This window comes from Rhizophagus irregularis, chromosome 1 (assembly GCF_026210795.1).
Source record: "Rhizophagus irregularis chromosome 1, complete sequence".
NCBI lineage: Eukaryota > Fungi > Glomeromycota > Glomeromycetes > Glomerales > Glomeraceae > Rhizophagus > Rhizophagus irregularis.
The window spans coordinates 6,682,957-6,706,227 of record NC_089429.1 but is presented as its reverse complement, the minus strand read 5'-3'; the positions used below and the strand labels follow the sequence as shown (position 1 = coordinate 6,706,227).

Sequence of the window (23,271 nt, the reverse complement as noted above, 5' to 3'; positions counted from 1 at the left end):
ATCAATATCTATCAATATCGCAAATAAAAGATAATCTGCAATACATACACTAATATGACAAATTCATCAAATTTAGAAAATTGGTTCAATAAAACTTCTTTTAAAAGGTTCGGGATTATCATCAATTGTAAATAAGCTTTTGGCTTCTTCTAAAATACGTCTTGAAACTTGGGGATAATAATAACGGTATGAGGGTATATTTAAGTATCTAAAAACTATTAAGGAATTTTTCCGTCTAGCATAAGCTATGATTATTTCTAATATATCATCATTAATACTAGAATCCATACGAATACTGATTTCCCTGAGATGACATTGCATATTACGAAATAAATCACCCAAAATTTCAATCATCATAGATGAATCAATCTCCAAGATTTCCAAAATTTGTAAGGAAGAAGAAAATGAATGAGCCAAATCAACAATTTGATCAGTTCCAAGATAATTATCCCAATCCAATTTTAAGAAAACAAGATAATTCAAACTTTTCAAAAATGAAACGATAGTACAAAGATCATTTTGAAATATTCTAATAAAAAGATGAGTTATATTTGTACAAAAAGGCCAAATTGATTTTGTAAACTTATTAACATTAGAATGAATAATATATTTATCATAATAAAGGGTTTTGAGGTCATAATCCGACATTATAATAATTCTTTTGAATAGAGTGAGAACAGAAAAATAGGAGATTGTAATATGAAAATTCTTGAGATTTTTAAATTTTGAATTAATGGGTTTATCTAATTCTGTAATATCAGTATTTTTATTACAGTGAAAATTAACAAGTTCAATTGTTTCCAGATTTAAACAATGATCCAATATACTAACAATTATGTTAAAATTACGAATTTCATGTAATTTTAAATGAGTTAAAGAATGAGAATGCTTTTTAGCAAAATTCTCATTCTTCACAAAACAAGGTATTTCCAATGATTTCAAATTATCCAACGAAATAATGAAAGAATTTAAAATATCCAATAAATCATTAAATTTAGGATTAAGTTTTTTAAATTTTTGTTGTTTAAATTCTTTCTTCGTAAATGTTAATCGAACATGGTTTATGTTTTTATTATAATCAGAAATGATTTCAGTAAGTTTTGTTGCATTCTCTTGAATAAATTTTAAAATTTCCATTATTTTTACATCGAATTTAAACCCAAATCCAAAGGTAAATTTGTTGATATTTGATAGAATATGACAAAGAATCCTATTATCAAATGAACTCATGTCTATCTGATTTTTTTCATCATTCAAATCAACACTCACGTATTTAAAATTGCTTTGAGCGTTAAAAAACAACTTTTCCATAAAAGGGTTAAGAATATGAACAATACTATTAATTTTATTCTCCGTAGTTGTAGCAGAATAATATTGATAAAGAAAAGACCTCATTGATGTTTGTATATTGAATATTTCAAATTCTTGAAGAAAGCTTGGATAATTAATAAAAGGTTTGGGAAAGTCAAAAACGGAGTTAAAGAATGTCGTGACCTGTTCTTTTTCTTGATCATCAAGACAGGAAAAATATGTTCGAAAGATGAGAGCTTTTTTCGTCTCATCTTGTTTAATATATTTAAATGGGTTTTTCCAAAGTACACGTGCAACAACTTGAAAAAAATCTTGATTTAAAACGACACATGAATATAAAGTTTTAACATCGTGAACAACATACTGAATAATTTCATATATACAGTCAACTGGTAAATTTACTGTACTGGTGATATCTTGGTTTCGCGACATATTTCGTAAAAAAAAAAGAGAAAGAGGTAAAAAAAATTTTTTTTTAATCCGAAAGGTTTATTCCTATTTATGGCGCAAATTCTGTCACACAAACACGAAATTCGAACGTTTCACATGATCTATTGCTGATATATTATTAAATCTCTCTCACAAAAATTTTGAAAATAATTTCATTTCTTATCGTTGTAAATTTACTTAAATTTAAATAAAATCAGTTGATTTATAATAAATATATTTTAAATTAAATTTATTAAGAACATTATCATAACTATTAATCAGGCATCAGATCACGCCTTAAGAAATTTGTGAAACACGATATTTGGAGATCCATTAATACTTTTTATTCCTTCACATTATATTTGTATCCGATGTATAATAATTAGTCCCTTCTTAAAAAATTGCCTCCATCATGAGGTTAGTTAAGAGGATAATATGTTATGTATGGCTTTGGGTCAATATTTCCGCTATTCAAAGTGTCTGGTTGTAAGACGGTGACAAAAAAAATCGATATGATTAGCAATCGCGTGACATCACTGATCAGAACTTTAATAAAATTTTTAGCAAAAAAATAGAGTATGTGTTTTGTTACCACCTTACATGATCGACATAGTATGTTTCGTAAGTAAATATTAACAAAATGGTAGCGATTAACATTTTAACAAAAAATATTCATCGCGCAACGAAAATAAAAATTAAATTATTTTTGAGATTTTTTTTTTCCAGGATATTATTAACATTCAAGTAATTGATATTGATTGTTAAGAAATAAATAAAAACTTTATTTTCCTGAAAATATTTATTTACGAAAAAGTAAGAAAAAGAAGGCTATTAATATATTATAAACAATGAACTAATTCAAAAATTTTTCTAAAAAACACTTCTTTATGTATTTAGTATAAAAACAATAAAATAACCAAATGGAATAAATAATTCCTCGGCGAAATGTCCATTTGGCGAATGGCCTCGGCGAAATGGGTTTCGGTAAAATGAACTTCGCCGAAAGTCCGGACACCCGGTAAAATAGTTATAAGCCTTCCTTATTCAATGTCCAAAACAAACTAAAAAAAAGGCCCTCGGTTTTTATAATTTGAAAAAATTAATGGTAATTTGGAATAAATGTTGGTTTGCGTGATTGAAAAATAATTCTTGATTAAGGGGTCAGAGGCTGTATGTTTCAGCAGCGCCATCGCTAATTAAAATTCTCAAGAAAGTTCGACTGTAATCTGATTGGTTTGTGTGGTTGGAAAAAAAATGAAAATTGGGCCAAAACTTTGATTGGTTAAGTCTCATTATAAATAAGAAAGAATCAGATACGTATTGTGCTTTTTCCGTTGATAATTAGGGTCGGTTTACTTCATTACCACTGATAGAAAATCATGGAAGGTGTAGGTTGATCTGAGCCGTTAGGTATCGATGGTTTTTTGGTTCGTGGGTTTTGTACTATAAGTGTGTCAATGGTGAAGTTTAAAACTATGCTATCGAGTAAGAATTCGTACTGTCCAGGTTGTCTACCTTTTTTACATCGTAAAGATTGTTTAATTTCTTTTCACTGTAGTAGAAAGTGTTCATTCACTGAGATAATTTGATCTAAAAACATAATGTTCTTGTTTTTTAAACTATTAATATATGAAATTTTTTTTTTTTGGTCAGCAATAAAATTGCTTAAAGGAATTTGACCTCTTTTTGTAAGAAAAATTAAAGGAAAAGATAAAGAATAATATTGAAAGATGCACATTAAAGATTCTATTCTATTGAAATTTTTAATTGGGAACGAAAAAAAAGATAAAATTTTTTGAATATCTTGAGACCATAATTTGTTTTGTGATGATAAAATCAGAAATTTAATTAAAGGAGAGTTACATTGAGCGTTGAATAATGACGCCTGAGCGCGAATTTGATGATCGAAGATATTAAATGTAATACAGAATTATATAAACTTGAACGTAGAATTTTGATTAAATTGTATACATTGATCATGCGCAATACGTTTCTTAATGTTTTAATAGGTTCTTATGCGCATAATTTTGCAATATTTGCGGATGTGAACTTTTTTAAATTTTTTTTATTAAATGTGAAACTAGAGTTTACATAATTTTTAAGAAAGATGATTGATTATTATTATAAAATAATAGTTTATTTTATTATGTAAAATGAATTGCTGTGAAATTTTTTCTTTATATTTTCAGTCCATTTAACAAATTTTAAAATTTCTGATTGGATTTTTTGGGCTTACTGCGGTATTATTGAGCGATGAGCGGAATTTTGGCATAAGCCGCGAATTTATTACTGGGCTTGTGGTCAAATTTTGCGGAAATTACATTGAATAATAAATTTTATTATAATTAGACCTTATAAAAAATTGGACACGTTTTTAATTTTTCTTAAAAATAATTTATCTAATCTATATAGGAATGCAGGAAAATGCACAATTCCATATTACAAAATGCATCATTTGCATGATTTGACATAATTTGTATTTATATTGATTTGATCACAGAATTTACATAATTTGAGCTTAAAATTTACATGAATTTACTGCTTAAATTACAATTATTAATATTAGTTGCATTTATATAAATTGATTTTAATTAATAATATTTTATTAAATTATTAAATTGAATATAAAAATATAAAAATAAAACAAATCCCTAGTATCATGTAATTTTAATTAGCTAATAATATAAATTAATTTTTAACATTTAAAATAAATACACATAAGTTGTAATAAGTGTTCCAAAGTTAATACAGCTACAAAAAAATGAAATCTTATGAAAATTATCATTCAAATAGTTTTAACCCTGCTGAACAACTTTCAATTAATAAAGTAAGTTGATTTCATTTGCCAAAGTGAAGATATTATGCTCTAAATTAGAAAAACAGAGAAGAAAGTTAATATCATCAAGAAAAATGCAATTTTCTCCAAGTACTACACCTACACTCATAAAAATTAATATTCGAGTAGTTTCAACCCACCTGAACAACTTCCAATTAATAAATAAAGTTGATTTCATTTGGCTAAAGTGAAGATATTACGCTCTAAATTAGAAAACAGAGAAGAAAGTTAGTATCATCAAGAAAAATGCAATTTTCTCCAAGTACTATACCTACACTCATGAAAATTAATATTCAAGTAATTTTAACCCGCCTGAACAACTTTCAATTAATAAAGAAAGTTAATTTTATTTGGCCAAAGTGGAGATATTACGCTCTAAATTAGAAAACAGAAAATAAAGTTAATACCATTAAGAAAAATGTAATTTTCTCCAAGTACTACACCTACACTCACGAAATTAATATTCAAGTAGTTTCAACCCGCCTGACCAACTTTCAATTAATAAATAAAGTTGATTTCATTTGGTCAAAGTGAAGATATTACGCTCTAAATTAAAAAACAGAGAAGAAAGTTAGTATTATCAAGAAAAATACAATTTTCTCCAAGCACTATATCTACACTCATGAAAATTAATATTCAAGTAGTTTCAACACACCTGAACAACTTCCAATTAATAAATGAAGTTGATTTCATTTGGCCAAAGTGAAGATATTACACTTAAATTAGAAACAGAGAAGAAAGTTAGTATTATCAAGAAAAATGCAATTTTCTCCAAGTACTATACCTACACTTATGAAAATTAATAATCAAGTAATTTCAACCCGCCTGAACAACTTATAATTAATAAAGAAAGTTAATTTTATTTGGCCAAAGTGGAGATATTACGCTCTAAATTAGAAAACAGAAAATAAAGTTAATACCATTAAGAAAAATGTAATTTTCTCCAAGTACTACACCTACACTCATGAAAATTAATATTCAAGTAGTTTCAATCCTGCAGAAATTTGATTTCATTTAGCTAAAGTGATGAAATTATAACCTGAAGTTAAAAACAAACACGTGAAAGTAAAAAAAATTTAGAAACTCATGTATCATGAACTGTACAAAATACCTGTAACTTTACAATACACAAGTAATAAAAGTGAGTTAAAAGTGTTTAATATGAGCTAGTTTGTAATAACAAAGTTTTAAATTTTTTTTTTTTTGAAAAAAAAGGGAAAAATTTTTTTTTTTACAGTTGTAACGAATGTAACGTTAAGTAATATTCATATGATGCAGATGATTACTGACGCAGTGACGCTAGATATAATTTTTTGCTGACGTCTCACGTGATGTGATTTTCTGTGCTGGAAAGATGATGAAATATATGAAAGTTTAAAAAGAGTCCATTCGATTTATTAGCGTAGTCCTAGTTCTTTGAATAGTTTGTCCAAAGGGTGAGGTCCCGTAGGGATGAGGTTCTGAATCCTATACATGTATATTAGTTGATAGACATGTAAATGTTTTCTCGCTTTTATTTGTTGTCCGGAGCGAAGCGAAGGACTATATATGTTTACGCACTATGATGATCTATGGAAATAACGTGTAAATTTTCAATCACGTGAGTTTCTCTGTCCAGGAATTCCAAGGCGTTATGCTGCTAATTAGTAGAATATCGCTACATCTTTATTATTATACCTCGCTCTGGACTTACAACGGTTCCCGTTTCCTAGTAATAGTTTTGGTACTACCACTCTTGTAGTAATAAAATAAAATAAATAAATAAATAAATAAAGTTTAAAAAGAGTGGGATATGTAGAAAAATTCTCTGTTAAACGTCAATATAAATACAAAACCGTTAGAGCTATAACTCGTTTCACCAAATTATATCATGAAATAATATACAAAAACACACCCCACTCGGGTGATCATCAAAGGATATAACCTTATTATTTACGTCACAAGTGCATAGGTTATATCCTTTGATGATCACCCGAGTGGGGTGCAAAAACAGTGGATCAAATATAGCTATCGCAAAAAATGATTTACACTAGATTATCCTCAAAAGGTATCAAAAACAGATACAGCTGGCAAGTTGTTAAAAATTGGATCTGGAAAAGTATAGTAGTATAGCCGATTATCTAATTATTAAAAAATTTAAAGAGAAATACGGAGGCCATTTCGCAAAAATTATCAGAACGACCTGATGAAGACAGTATACGATTCAGAAATTGGGCAACGGACTTCAGATTAAGACAAGATGAAATTATATGATGGAGTTTTTAAGCTGAGAAATCAAAAGACATCTAGCAATATCGTTAATTCTTCTTTGGAGGACGACTATTATTCCAATTCTGTGAAGAAATCCTTGGAAATATTAAATTACTCAAAGGGAAATTCCTACTAGATAATTATTTCACAAATAATATGGTATAATTAATTCATACAAAAAGCCTTTATTTAATTATATTAAGTTTGTTTGTAAACATTTAAATTTAAAGAGTTAGTTAAGCTTTCTGAAATGATGTTAATTAGAAAAATATGGTGACCATTAGATTAGATAGTATAGTGTACTACCACTGCGTACCACTGCAACATACTCTTCCAATATTACTATTTCCTATTTTCTATTGACGAAGGTATATTACGAATATTGTGTTAAAGCAAGATTTTCAAATTAAACGTCTGGAAACAATGATTTTGACAACTTAATACAAGAATGTCAATTGGAAACACTTATGCCAAATACATGGTAGATCTAGAAACTGCACTGTACTGTACGAAAGTATATGAACAATATGAAAATTAAACTTTCATAAAATAAAATTTATAATTTTTTTTTAAATTTATTAAACGAATACAATAATTGTCTATACATATAATCTTTTTACACAAAAAAAAAATCAAAGATTAATACCATTAAAAAATTCATAAGTATTTGATTCACGGATTAAGTAATTAAACATATCACCTTCAGTTCTTGTATTGAAATAATAAAAGTTGAATGATTTAAACAAATTTTTGAAATTGCTATTAAAAGATTAGGATCAATTTTTAAATCCAAACTCAGAACTTGACAAATTTTTTCTGAAATATGGATTCGGTGAGTTTTCAGTGGGTTTGTTGGGTCTCTTTTATCTTTATTTAATTAAACTTATGTTTTGTTATTTTTTATTTATTTTTTTTTTAGGCGATACCATAACAATAATATGATTTTATTATTCTTTTATGTTAGTAGTATTATTTAACTAATTAATTAATTTAAAGTAAATGAATATGAGAAAGATGAGAAATAGGGAGAGGAGGAAAGAGTGAGAGAGGGACGAAGATGAGATACAAGTTTGAAAGAAAATTTTGAAATTTTAAAAAATGGGTTTTAACTTTTTTTTTTTTCATAGGAACTTTGGATTCAGCTACTGGAAAGGTATTAAGTCATTTTTTTCAACAATTCATAGTTTTTTTTTTTGGTTTTTATTAGACGGCTGCTTATTGTATGTGGATTTTGAAAGTTTTTTTGTTTTCTTTAATTCATTTATTTTAACAAACTATTATTAATGGTTCTTTTTTATTGGTAGATGTTTCTTTGGTCTCTTGGACATGTGGATTCAGTTAGTACCCTTGACTTTGGCCACTTGGATTTTATTTTGTAGGTCTTTTTGACTTCGGCTACTTGGATTAGACTGTAATTTTTGTAGGACTCAATTGAAACTACTTCGGACTTGAATGTTTGGATTTTATATTATATAGGTCTTCCACTTTGACTTCTCGGAAATTCTTATAGAAACTTAACTAATTTCTTTATTTTGTAGGATTTACTCTTTGATATTGAATTGGCTTAAAGGTATATTGAATAAGGGAATGAGTGATAAAGAAAACATTGATTTTTTCAACTTAAAGGTAGGTTGAATAGAAGGGAGTGATTTTATTTATTTATTAGAAATGTTTCATTTGACATTTTTCTTTTATTTTTAAAATAGTTTAGTATTTTAGAATAGTTTAATATTTTTAAATAAATTTTACAATAAATTTAATTATTTGTTATTAAATTGTATATGTTGATAAATTATATGATAAATTTTATACTAACTATTGTACAATGTCCATACAAGACCAATAATGAGTATTTTAATATGGTTTGTATATTATGTATTGCAAAGTAGTCTTAAACAGTCTGGCTAAAATGAATTATACAAAGTTTGTAAAGGATCATTAAAAATATTTAGATGTAACTAGAAGGAATACTAGTGAATAAGAATCAGAAATCTATTTTTATCTGATTGTTATAAATGGGTAGTTTTTTTTTAAAAAAAAATAATATTAGATTAGAGGTATTTTAGTACAAAAAAAACATTTTGTCTGCAATGTAGCAATTTTAGTAACATTTTCTACTATTAGCCATTACTTATTAAATTAGAAAAACTATAAATTTAAAATTCAATATAAATTACTTGTTTATTTACTGAAATTTTCATAGAAAAAAATAGGAAATGTTTTACTTGCTATTACCATTCATTGAACTTTTTAATATATATAAACCCTAGTAAATATAATAATCCTATCAGCAAATATTAGTAATTGTAAAAATAATAAGTAAATAAAAACGCATTATGGATTTTTTTTATTTTTTCATTAATTCTTGATTTTTCAATTTGAATAAATTATTTGAACATAAAATTAACTATATATCATTATTGATAAGTACTATATAGAATTTTACTAATAATATTATTTACTAAAATTGTGAATAATAATCAAATTTTTAAGGGTTATAAAAAAATTTTCAATATGAAAAATTTTAAAAATCATGAATTTTCTAAACTTTTAGTTTTTCTTGAATGATTATTATTCAGTTGTTATAATGTAATTTTTTTGTTTTTTGAATATAATATAAATTGACAACAATAAGAAAAATTACAAGAATAGACAATTATTTAATTTTTGCAATTGATGTATATATTCTTATACTACATTTAGGATGATATGCAGTTTGATAGTAAAAATCTTACTTCTTATTCATTAGAGTTTTAAGAATGAAGAACTCTAAAACAGGTATAGAAATAATAAATTTTTAAATGTAATTAGGGGAATAAATAAAATTTTCATTTTATAAATTAATAAGGTGATTCAGTAACACTCCTATAGAAGTCCAAACATTTGAGCTGATTTTTACAATTTTTCATTATTAGGAATTCATGTAAAGATAATTATCATAAATTTTGAAAAATATAGTTCTCTTCCATTTAAAATTCTTTGAAAATATAATTACATTATTCAACCTAAATTTTGTAATATAGTTGAGCTACATTAAATACAACTATTATAATCTGACATAATGAATTGAAAGGTAACTAAGATTGTTTAGAATACCCTGTATAAATAATTTTCCATTGTGTTCTAATATTCAGCACATTTTGTAATAATAATACATCAATCTGTGATACAAATAAGGATCTTAATTTAGTAATATTAGAATATTAGAATTCAAAGAATAAAGAACTCTGAGAGGTGTATTATTATCCTATAATAATTAATAAAGCATTATTAACTATGCCAAATGACTAAATACAAGGGATAATGGCAGTCAATTATTTTTCTTGGACATTTATTTACTTAAAGTTATTATTCAATTTTTTTCAAAAAAATGCCCAGTGTTGCTTATATTCTTTTTAGTCAATATCAAAATTATATAGTGAAATTCTTTGTTGCATATTTCAAGATTGATATATTAAATATCTACTGTATTTTCTTGTTTATTAGTTAATAAACTGTGGTGTGAAATGTTAATCCCAAATGCAATTTCTTCCTCATTAACATTCGGGCATATATTCATTATTTGTCTCTTTACTTTATATAACCATAAAGTTTTAGATGTTTTTTGAATGTAGTAAAATTCTTGACTATTAGCTTATATGTCAATAATTTAGCTGATTTTACTTTGGTGGTACTGATCACCATTGTTCCCATGAAAAATTCATACCATTTTTCTATTTTCATTATTTTAAATTATATATTAAAATATTTAGAAATACTAATCCTGTGAGTTTGTAAATTGCCAATTGTTAAATATTATATAATATGTGTATTATTTTGCCAAATAATATTAGGAAATGGTGAATTTGATTGTTGTATTCAACAAGTATACTTACTATTTTATCATCATTATTATAATGTATATTATCTAATTTAAAAGAATGAAAGAAGGATGATAAAATAGAAAAATCCAACCATTAAAACTATATATATCATAAAAATAATACTAAATAATTGTATTGAAATAAATGTCTTTAAATAATTTTCAAAATAACAGATCATTTAATTCATTAATATAAAAAAGATTGCCAACTTTTTTGTTACATTTTATTAAGCCAATCACAAATTTTGCTAAATTAAGTTTAAGCAAGTCAGAATTTGGTAAATAAAATTATATAATATAATTTTGTCATTTTTTTGGATGGTTGCCATCTGAATTAAGAAGTATAAGTATATCCTATATCACTTGAACATGAGCGAGTTTCACTAAAGCAGAAATTTTAATCTTATCAATTTTAAACTCAGAGATTACAATCTTTACTGATTATCAAGCTACTATATACACATTTAGTAGTCTCACTAATCCTAAAAATATGATAACTGAATGTATTCACATCCTTTGAAAATTCTGGCTCGCTTAATTCAACATCTGCGAGGATTTGCCTTGTTTCTACTGATCATCACATCATCCACACCTTCAGAAATGTATAAAATTCCAGACGTTATTGGGTCATCTAAATCTATGGAAGTCAAGAGCTTTCTCGGGTAATATCATATATATTTCCAATTTAAATGTAGGAGGAATCTTAAAACCTTGAAAATTAAATAATGTAATTTTTAGCCTTATCCTAAATTATTTGTCATCTATAATCTAATTATATATATTTTTTAACTTAATAATAAATCTTGATAGCATGATAGCATAATAAATTTTAGGTAATACAGCTTATTGAATTATTTTGCTTAAGCTTAAAATAATTTTCCTTTTACTATATATACTTTATGCAATAGGTAAAAAGTAGTTATATAATATGATCATTCATCCATCAGTGTTGACACATTGGCCGTTTGGCCGCGGCCAAAATGGCCAAAAAAATCTTGGCCGCGGCCAAATGCCAACACTGCATCCATAATATTATTTAGATATTTTTGGATACCCTTTTTATACTTTTTGATAATATCAAAATAAATGTAATTTCATTAGATGCATATTGTTGCCCGTCCATGAATATGAGGAGAATTTTAGAAATAGATTTGCTATCATTCCAATAAACTTTATGAACCCTTTTTGTCAGCATGCCAATATGTTAAGCTAATTAGTATATGCTTGATTTATATATACAACAAATATTTTGTGCTTCTGACATGTCTGCAAGTATAGTAGATAAGTGCAGAGTAGATACCATTTTTTTTTTGAAGAAGTGGACTTAATAAATATTCAAAAGCATGCTGTTCTAACTTTCATTGCATCTGTCTAAATACTGTAGACTCTTTTAATTTATTATCACAAGTGATTTTGGCAGTATGATTCTTAGAAAATAATCTTTGATATTTTTTATTCAACTTGGCATGGTGTTGTTTATCCTTTATAATAATATGTAAAATGCATAATAATCATTAATAAAAATCATGCATTTTGGACTTTGTAATATTTTTCCATTTCCTAGTATTTAGCATCACCTGTTATATATAATATTTATAAGGCTAACAGCACAACAAGTTGTATTTATGTGTAAAATTACAGAGGGCTATGTCATAATAAATTGCAAAGTCACATTAAAAGCCACATTAGCATCAGAGAAGGCCACATTTTCTTTTTATATTTGTTTGCAAAACTTGTATGATAAACACAGCCCATGATAATAATAAGCCCATCTTTGCATTTCTAAATCAGAGGATCAGGACTGATTTATAGAAGAATTTATATTTACTTTCAGTTATAAAATATCACTATGGCTTATTATTAAGTGAAGTATAAAATTTTGAAACTGAAATACTTGTACCAAATTACAAAAAATACAATTTAATGAATGCTATATCACAATATTTCTTATAGGGATTATCATTTTATTATATTGTTTTAAGTGAATGGATAAGCATTGCTTGAAAAAAGAATATCATTAATAATATATACGTAACTTCCTGTGTTCATAAAATTGGTTAAAACATGAACTAAACGATCCTAGCATCGCCACCTGACATCGCCACCTGAAAAGTGGTAGCCGGATTTATACATGCCGGTTACATGTGATTTCGGATAGTAGTCTCATTTTAATCAATTATGACAGATTAGATAAAAAATCGATTCCCAATTTCTACTTTCTCTTCACTATAACTTTTTTTTATAAACTCATTTAAAATAATAAGCCAAAACACATTTATGGTATTTGTTCAATAACTTTTAAATGATTATCCCACTTTTCGGTGGCGTTGCTAGGGTCGTTGACATTTATATTAATAATCATGTGATATAGTACCATTTTAACATTAACGTAAAGGGGATGTTATTATTATTTAGAATTTAGTCAGACATTACTTTTTTTCCAAGTATTTTTTTAGTTGCAAGAGAGGAACTACTAGTATTTCATTTGAAATATGTTTAATGTGATGCAAACAAATTAACGCAATGTTAGTTTTAAAAATATTTCGATTTGCATTAGCGTTAGTTGATAACTGATGCGTGTTATCTGTGTCACACAATAGAGTCCTCCATAGTACTAAACACATTTTTTATTAATTAAATCCTTTACAGAAACTTCAAGATCGTAGCGATGGCTTAATGCGCAGTAACTGCGTTATAAATACACACTATGACCACATTATGTAAAATTACATATATGCAGTTACTGCGCATTAAGCCATCGCTACGATCTTGAAGTTTCTGCAATGTCACTTTTTATTCTATAAATAGACTTATGAATTATACATTTATACTTATTATGAAAGTTTTATATTTAATTAATTTATATGCTTGCAATTTCTAAATAATATTGAATAAAATGTTTCTGTGAATTTTAAGTCTAATCAAGATTACATATTTTTTTAATGACCCAACTTTCAATTGCAAGAGTTCAACAAGTAACGATGATTACGATCAAAAAATGCAATTATTTAAAGATCACAAATTAATACTACGCGAAAACATTGAGTCGGACAAGTTTCAAGGGTGTTAAGATTTTAGTAACTGATATTAAATAAATATGACGTACAGTACGTACGATGTTTTTAGAAAAAAATGATTTACCTATAGATAAGATAGTAAATTAATTATTTGTTTTTGTTTCTTTAAAAAATTTTTTGATTTTCACAAAATAAATAAAATGCACTACGATCATGTGTATGTGATGATAACATGATTTACGCAGACGTCCGTGACCAATTAAGCGTGATCGTGGTTCTAATTTTCTAATTTGTAATCTGCTTCATTTCATTCTGTAAGCAAGGCAAAAGAGATTCTTTTAACATTACGTACTACTTTAGTACTTTATTTTTTTTAAAAAAAAGAGATATCATTCCGTTATAAACAAATCTTATATACAATATTTAAACCGTCAAGCCAGTGTCATGTAAATGTAAAAAGTTCAAAAATGTTAGAAAATAATTTATTATTAATCAGTTCTTATATCTACATCGTATTATTATACTGCAGACTTTTACAAATAATACTTTGAATTCTTGTTAAATTGATTTTAACATTTTGTCTTATAACTCATTAATTACGATAATTAACTAAAATCTTTACTACCCATTACTTTTATATTCATTGATTAATTCTGTATAATTCTCTCCTCTGCAAATAGGATCAATTACAGTAAATAGAGAAAGTGCACGTCTACCTCTCCAATTTTTAAAGAAAATTTGAATTCACCATCACATATAATTTCTTTAAAATTAGTCGGTGCCGATCTAATTAATATTTTTAATAGTTCTTCCTCATATTTTAAATGGTCTTCGTAAGTATCCTTATAGCTATTGAATATAAATATTAATAATGACTTTAAAATTGACATCTTTTTAGTAATTTTCGAGTTCAGTGAAATTCTCCTTTGTTGGTGAAATTAAAATTGACAAATATTCTATTGAAGGACAATTTTCATAAACTTTACGAATAAAATTGAGAGAACTTTCATTGCAGAACTTTTTATAATCGAAACCATATCGTGACTAAGTCGAAAATTTATTGTAGACCTTATAACTCTAAGATTTGGTCATGATATGGTTTCACATCATCACGATAAGATTAAGTTAATCGTATGTATAAAGTTGATAGTACATATTAAGGTGGGTCTTGTAAAAATCGTAAAGTTATGTTAAAGTTATAGTCAAGTTATATTAAATGTATATTTAATAAGTTATAGTCAAATTGTATTAAATGTATATTAAAGTTACATTATGTAGATAGTAAATAAATAGTACAATTATATTAATGTTATAGTAAAATTTTACAAGTCATTAAGTAATAGTAATGTTCCTATTCTAGTAAGCTTATTAACCCTAACAATCATAAAATACTTCTCATATTTCAAAAAGAAGAAATCTGACCGGAACCTGCAAAAATGTCATCAAGAGAAAGAAAAATTAATGAAATGTTTCTCAAATAAAAATTACTCAAATTCATACTTCCCGAAAAATGGTCCAGTCGAAACTAAGTTCAAGTCTGTTCTAAAAAACAAGTTCAATTGTTTCAAATTCGCCACACCTAAAGAAAATCCAAAGTCCAAGTCTAAAATAAAAAAATTCAAGTCAGTCAGCGCTAAATTCACCACACCTAAAGAAAATAAAGCCCAAATCCATCTTTAAAAACTTACAAAAATAACATCAGCAGTTGAAACAAAGCAACCTACAAAAAGAAAATTAAAATAAAGCCGTAGTTGAAATAAGTCTACAAGAAAAAATTCTCAATCTGAATTCAAAGCTGAAGTCAAAGTCAAAGTTTGAATCAACCTACAAAAAGAAAATCAAAATCCAAACGAGAGGTTAAAGTTGAAGCTTAAAGTACTTACAAAGAGAAAATCCCAGGCTGAAATCAAATTGAAAATTTGAAATACCTACAAAAAAGCAAATCTGAAATCAAAGTCAATTAAAAGTCGAGTCAACCTTTCAAAAAAAATCTGAAGTCAGAATCTCCCAAAGTAAAAGTTCGAAATAAAGAAACCCACAAAATGAAAAATTCCTAAAGTTCAGGAACGAAGTGACCTAAAAAAAAAAAGAAACCCTAGCAAAAGTCGAACTGAAGCAAATTCCAGAGTCTAGGTCGAATGTCTTAGACTAGAATCAAAATAGTCAAAGCAAATGTGTACTTTCCGCCAGGATAAGACTTTAAGAAGTACCTGCAAAAAGAAGATTCAAGTTGAAGCGGAAATACCCACAAAAAAGAAAAAAAATTTTAAGTTCAAACTCGAAGCGAAGTATCTTACAAAAAGAAAACCACGAAACTTACCAAGTTTCAGAGCTATAGAAGTTCTACGAAGAAGATTTCTGTAGATTATCGATCTCGTGAGTCGTATCACATATCAGAATTGGATAGTCGAATTCTGAGGAGCCCTAAAAAGTAAGGAAAGGAAAAAGGACGAAGAAAAGAAAAAGAGGGAAAAGAATAAGGGAAAGTAAAGGGACGAAGGGAAGTGAAAGGAAGGGAAAGGGGAAGATCATTACTAATTTAGGTTGAATAGTTTTAATTTTGGCCGAAATATAGATAGGCCAAATTATTATAAGGTCATTACTTCTAAATTACTATTTCATTTTATACCACTCCGGCACTTGTACTTTTATTATTTCATTACAAATCTATTATTATTAATTATTGGCTAATACCTCTTATCGACATAGTTCTTTCTATTACTTCCCCTATCGGTCGGTATACACCATTGATGCTTTTATCCTTCCTACAATTACACAACTCAATATTAATACACGTAACATTCATACATTTCTTTTGTTATAATATCACCGTTTTCCACTAAGAAACTATTTTTTTTTGTAATGTATGCATTCTTATTCTCATAGTAATTCTCACTGCATCATTATTATTTAATCTATATAATATATTTTCATATATTTACTAATCTTAATTATACAGTACTATTACTAATTATCCCACAGTTTCTAGTTAAAATTTGTGATTTTTTTTTCTTGATATTCTCACGGGCGGTGTTTACTTAAAAAGATGGGTAAAAAGTTTATCAATATTGGAATAAAAAGTCTATCATTATTAGTCAAAATATATGATACGAGAGTCACTGGAATATGATGTTCATGGCGCAGCCATGAAAATCATATCCACAGTTGAAATAACTATTACTTATTATATAATAAAATCTTCACAATAGGCATTTTAGTATAATATATAATTATTTTATTATATGACGGCACTTTTTTCTTCAATAATTAATTCTATTGTATTTTATTATGACTTTTTTTTATAACAGCTATTTTTTATTAATATTAAAACAGCGTTTTTTATTTACAATTTTATAATTTTTTACAATGAAATTTATATATAATCGTTTTCAAAAAATATAAAAAAAACAAAAACAAAAAACTTAAGAAATTGGTAGATTCATCATTAAATAATATCTAATACATCGGAAAATATCTTGGATTAATTTCTTCGACTAATTTTCAATGATATTTATCATCTATTCAAGACCATTCTTTTAATATGTAATGACATCGAAAAAGCGTGTCATCGATAATTTCACGGTTATGTTATGAAATCATGTCGTCACGTGTTGGAGACGTAATTTGATGGCGATCACTTAACCGCATAGTAACAAATCACGAGTTTCTGCAATGTTCATTAAAGTTCTCGTCACCAAGTTCAAATAAAATTTTTTTGAGACGCCCTCCACATTTTTAATTATATTAGAAACTGTTTTTAATCTATTACACTCTTATTGTTCTAGAAGATAGTGATCAATTATTAATATCTTGAGTGAGTTTATAAAATTTTGGAAGTATCTCTAACAATAATGTGTGTTCATAATTTTCCACATATTGGAACGATAATCTTAGATAATTGAGACTTCCTGCTTTCTTTTCCAGAACAAGAAGAATTTGTTCGTATGGATCATCATCTTTCGCAAAATATTCATCATAGAAACAATCTTTCCACTCAAAATGCTTTAAGCTCTTCTGAACTTCAATTAATTTAACAACCCCATGATTAAGTTTTGTGTTCACATTAATAATGACGAGTTTCGTTATACGTTGACAGAAACGTGATAATCCATAAAAGTATGTAGCATTAATGGATGTATCAAATTCTAATTCATGAAGTGATTCAAGACAAGTCTTAGCTTCTGGAAAGTAAAATATTTGATGCTTAATTGATTTCATATTCAAATATTTTAACTTTGGACATTTTTTCATAAAGAAGTAATAAAATTCTTGTTGCATAATAAATTGGTTATAAGTTAAAGTTGATCCAATAGAAATTATACTATCTATAGTATTTGCGTTGATACTTCTGCAAAAGGATAAATAATCAAACAGGGTGGATTTAAATAAAACCGAGGACAATTGGATTCTTTCCTCTGTTATAAATTTTTTAATATCATCAAAAAAATAGTTGGTAATAATAATAAATAAATAACTTTTATTTTCATAATCGATACCGCTATAAGACCAAGGGTCCCTCCATAAAATTGGAACAGCTGTTTCACACCAAAGTCTATTAACCATTAAACATGAAAACAAGGATTTTGAATTAATTTGTAATTCTTCAAATATTAAGAAAAGAATGTCTTTGCCGAGTTTGGACATTTTTATTCAAAAATTCAAAAAAAAAAAAAACGAAAACAACGAAAATGAAAACGAAATTGTAATTTATTTATGTACATCGGAATCGGAATTAACCGGTAAATTTTCTTAAAGAATACAATATAAATTACAGTACATTAAACGTGGTAGTACAGGTGATGGTGGTTTAATTATTTCTGACAATAATTTTTTTAATTTTTTCATATGATTTTTTTGGTAGATCATTTTATTTTAAGTAATTACTAATCACCAATGAAACTATTTTTATTTTATTATTTTTATTGTATTTATGCTATTTTATATTATAATATATTATATTGCTTTACTATTTATTGCGTTATAATAGATTATATTGTTAGTGTATTTTTGGTATATATATTCTTTTAGTTAGAATTTTTTTTATTTATTTGACTTTTATTTTTCAGAAAACTCTACACTCTTTAGAGTTTAGAAGTTAGTAGAATAGTATGGCGTAGATAGATGTTTTACAAAACTATAAAAATTGTGTAGCAATTTATTTGCAATAAACAAAAAAATTTTTTTTTTTGTTATTTACAATAAGGCAATATATAAAATTCAAATTTTAATTTTTTTGTGTTTACCCAATAAATAGTGCTTCGATCCGGGTAGAAACCGTTATCCGGATAAATTAAAAAAATTATCCGGTTTTTATCCGGATTATCCGGTTCGGATATAAATCCGGATATATCCGGATAGAAACCGAAACCCGGATAAGATTATATATAAAATTTTTTTTTCATTGATCGATCTTAACAAATAATATCAGTCGCATTAACTTAATTAAATTTTGACTTAATATTTTTAACTAAATTAGTGATATTTTATTAATTTTAAATAAAATAAAATTTTAATTTTGGCCGGCACTACGAATTTTGCCTGAATTATGACAATTTTTTGAAAATTTGAAAAAATTAAAATTTTGCAATAAATACATTATTACAAATATAAAAAATACAGTAAAATCGTAAAATAATGGAAGATTAGGCATGAACTAATTATTTTTATTATATTTATACTATTTTGTACTTAAAATTAATCAATTCAACCTATCTATTAGAAAAAATCTTTTTTTTTAAATCATGTATCGACAGTAATTTGGGCCAAACATATAATTTCGGCCAAAATTACAAAAATCCCAAATTTTGTTTAGCTGGGCCGGAAACTGCTGCCTTTTGACAAATATCAAGCAATTTCGCAAAATTCGGGCTGGCATTATAGATGGCCTGAATTATTACTGACCATCGAATGTTCTACTAGTAATTTTAGTAAGATAGATTATGATTTTAATAAATGGTAATTTAATAGATAATAATGTCAATAAATAAGTAATTTAAATGACAAAAAAAATTTTTTATAATTTTTTTTATCCGGATAATGGGTCAAACCGGATATTTTCTATCCGGATATTTATCCGGATAAAAACCGCGGTATCCGGATAGCTATTTTTTTTCCGGGTATCCGGATACCGCGGTTTTATCCGTGCACGGATCGAAGCACTACCAATAAATTGCTCTAAATTATATCACGTGATGAACTAAAGTTAATTACGAAATTTTACTATTAATAATTATTTATAGGAATTATCGCCTACCATCACACTTTCACACAAAGGATCTCTCAACAGTGGGCTAGCTCCACAAAAGCAGATACGTTCGCGATCTTTTCTATACTATTAATTTGTCCTCCTAATAGTACAGTACAGTAATAGAAATATTTACAGACTCACAAGCTACTATTCACACCTTTTACTCGCTCAATTCCGAAAAACACATCACGCCGTTTCCAGGAAGCACGCTCGAATTCAATCAGGAATTTACTATCGACAGAAATATATATCCGCTAAACCCTAAAGAAACTCATTAACTAGTATCGTCGTTTGAACATCACCTATCATACAAATCTTTAACGTTGATCAAAGAATTAACAATTGCCGATTATATTGACTGGTTACACTCACATCTGGATGTTATATATCTTCCTACACTAGACATTCTCAACCAGAATTTCCGAGACTTCTACAAGTTCTTTCAACATGTTTCTTTTGCAACAATGAATAGAAACTAACAGACAATTATGGTCATGCCCTTCGGTCACACGTTTAATATCAATCTTCCAGAAACACAAAGATTTATTCTGGACCCTTCTCACCCTGAAGACAGTTCTCATCGCTGCAATCTTTTAATTGGATGCATTAAGATATTTCTACGATTATAGAAAACAAGACATTAACCACCTTTTTATTGAACTTAATACCAAAAGACTTGATAGCCACTTTCCGCGCCGCCATCAGCACAGACAAACTTCTCAAAAAACTTTTATGTAACTTCGTTTATAATTTAGTACATTATTTACATTATGATATAGTATGCACAGATATTTGGAAATACCGTTGTGAACTATTCTCGGAGTGGAAATAACGTAACAATATTAACAAAAACTCTTTCAAGAAATTTCGAGCCCGCAAAAACAACAAAAAAATCGCATCAAGATTCGACCGATTCAAACATCTCCGACCGAAAAAACACGCGTCGAGAACGTTACAATTATCTTTATCGTAACCCTTACAATGCTTAACGTCAAAATACGGATGACACTATGTGGATATATTTTCTAACTCTAATTTTTTACATAATGTGCCTTGGTTAAATTTATTTGATTTTTCTTTAGATTTTACTTTACTTTTTTCTTCTTTAGATTTTTTTCTTCTTCCTCTTAACTTTTAACTTTTATTATATATGGGATGTGTATTACTAGTTGAATATGCGTACGTAGTTAGTATGTGAATTTTACCTCTGTGCCTATGTATCTGTTTCAGCAGTTTACTTGCCTTTATTGTAATAAAATAAAATAAATAAAAAAATTAATAGGAATGTATTGATTTTATCCAAATAGTATTTATTTGTTATAATATGTAAACTGATAAAAATTTTTAATTTCTTGATGCGTGATCAGATGAAAATAAAAACCCATGTGGCTAGATCAAATTATTTTTTACTTTATATTTGGGAAAAAAATTAAATAAAATGAATTTAAAAATTGAATTTTATATAGTAACGACTGAGTTATTTTAACAAGTTATTCAAATTAATGTATTTTTTTATTATATTATTTCGGATCATATTCATTATAGTAAAATTTCTTTTTTAATAATAAATTGCATTATTTTTTTAAATAAACGTGATAGTATGCATCCTAAAGTTTTTATTTAAAAATGCACTTAGCATATAGTAAATACAAGTTCTCGACGTTTTTTTTAATTATTTTATTAAATAAATAAAAAAATTCATTTTTTTTATTAAAACGAAAAATCTTTTTAAAAAAAGGCAGGATTTGAGATAAACTTAAACTGTGGCTGCTAAACATTCATGATGGACGTATTAAACAATTTAATAAAGATAATAATATAATTTAATTTGTAATTTATATTTTTTTTATTAATTATCAGAAGATCCCTGTTATGTTAAATGTTTACTTGTTAACGATCGAATTACTAGTAATTCGTAAAAAAATTGAATGTACGAGATTATATCTCGTAAATCTTTAATAAATGTGAAAAATATTAATAACTGGTTGGCCCAATTTTTGGCCATCAATTTTTTTTCCATAAGAGCATTTATACTGTTCTTTTTTCTTCTTCGGACAGCATTTTCAAATTTTTCAGTTGACGCGGCCGTTTCATTTGTCGTTCCTATTGTGAGCTTTACCTTTTAGAGGCAGGAGAAATAGGTCTTGTACGTTTCTTGTATAACGAAAGTTCTGGTTGAATCTCATTATTAGAAAAAAATTTCTTGAACAGCTGCTTTATTTGAAAGTTGTTCATCTTTGAGTTCATCACGTTTTAATGCAAGTTGACCTTCTAACTGATGTTGAGAGCGAAGCAGTACTTAAGAATTAACATTAGACCTGCTAATTTTCTTTCTTTGCATTTTTTTGAGAATAATTTCGCTATAATATTAATGAATGGAGTATTAAGAAAAATGACAAGAAAATAAGTTAAATTGACACAATTGGAAATAAATCATGAGTGTGAAAATTATACTGTAAATTTACTTAATTGATTTCGTACGACCGAGTCGAAGAAAAGGTTGTCCGTAACAAATGAGGTTGCTGAGGTTGAGGTTGCTGAGGTTGCTGAGGTTGTTGATATTGTTGACATTGTTGATAATGTCGAAAGTTGAAATTGAAATCGTTGAAATTGTTGAAATTGTTGACATTGTTGATAATGTCGAAAGTTGAAATTGAAGTTGTTGAAGTTGTTGAAATAGTTGAAGTTGTTGAAATTGTTGAAGTTGTTGAAATTGTTGAAGTTGTTGAAGTTGTTGATATTCAGAATCTTCAAAATCGAGATAGTAAGGGCAATGGCATTATTACGTAATATTTTAGGGTGGGAGTAAAGAAAGGTCTTAATATATATGGTGAAACATAAGATTTTATATTAAAACTTATAATAAATGGATATTACATAATAAATGTCACTGCCCTAAGATTCCATGATGATTTAAAAAATTTATAGAATTAAGTAGGGCGAAAATAATTCTGATTTTTTGAATTTTTGTATTTTTTGAGGAAAAATACCTTAGTCTTTTTATAAGGCCTATTTACTATAACTATTTCAACATCCTATAATATTTATATTCGGTAAGATTATCTATAAGAAAAGTTGAAATAACCTTTTGATTGACATGCAGTTTATTCAATTCTTTTTTTTTATAGATAAATACTTATAATATTTCATCTGAATTTAATAACACTATTATAGAGTATTATAGGATTACAACAATAAACTTAACAATTTTATCATTGAATGAATTAATATGAAACAATTTTTCTCCTGTAAACATCTAATGAAATGATAAATTTGGTTAATAAAAAAGATAAGAAGAGATAAGGGAATGCGAAATAGT

General features: G+C 26.6%; 2 protein-coding genes across 2 annotated transcripts; both read right to left on the bottom strand.

Moving 5' to 3' along the window:
- Nucleotides 1–72: 72 nt before the first annotated feature.
- Nucleotides 73–1,743, bottom strand: OCT59_001372 (uncharacterized protein; the record flags this gene model as incomplete). The annotated part of the gene is made up of 1 exon (XM_066139519.1): nt 73–1,743. One exon carries the CDS (start codon nt 1,741–1,743, stop codon nt 73–75), a length of 1,671 nt encoding a protein of 556 aa, XP_065988917.1.
- A 15,757-nt stretch (nt 1,744–17,500) lies between these two features.
- OCT59_001371 (uncharacterized protein) lies at nt 17,501–18,349 on the bottom strand (the record flags this gene model as incomplete). The annotated part of the gene is made up of 2 exons (XM_066139518.1): nt 17,501–18,120; nt 18,202–18,349. The coding sequence occupies 2 exons, from the start codon at nt 18,347–18,349 to the stop codon at nt 17,501–17,503; spliced, it is 768 nt and encodes a 255-aa protein (XP_065988916.1).
- Nucleotides 18,350–23,271: the final 4,922 nt, after the last annotated feature.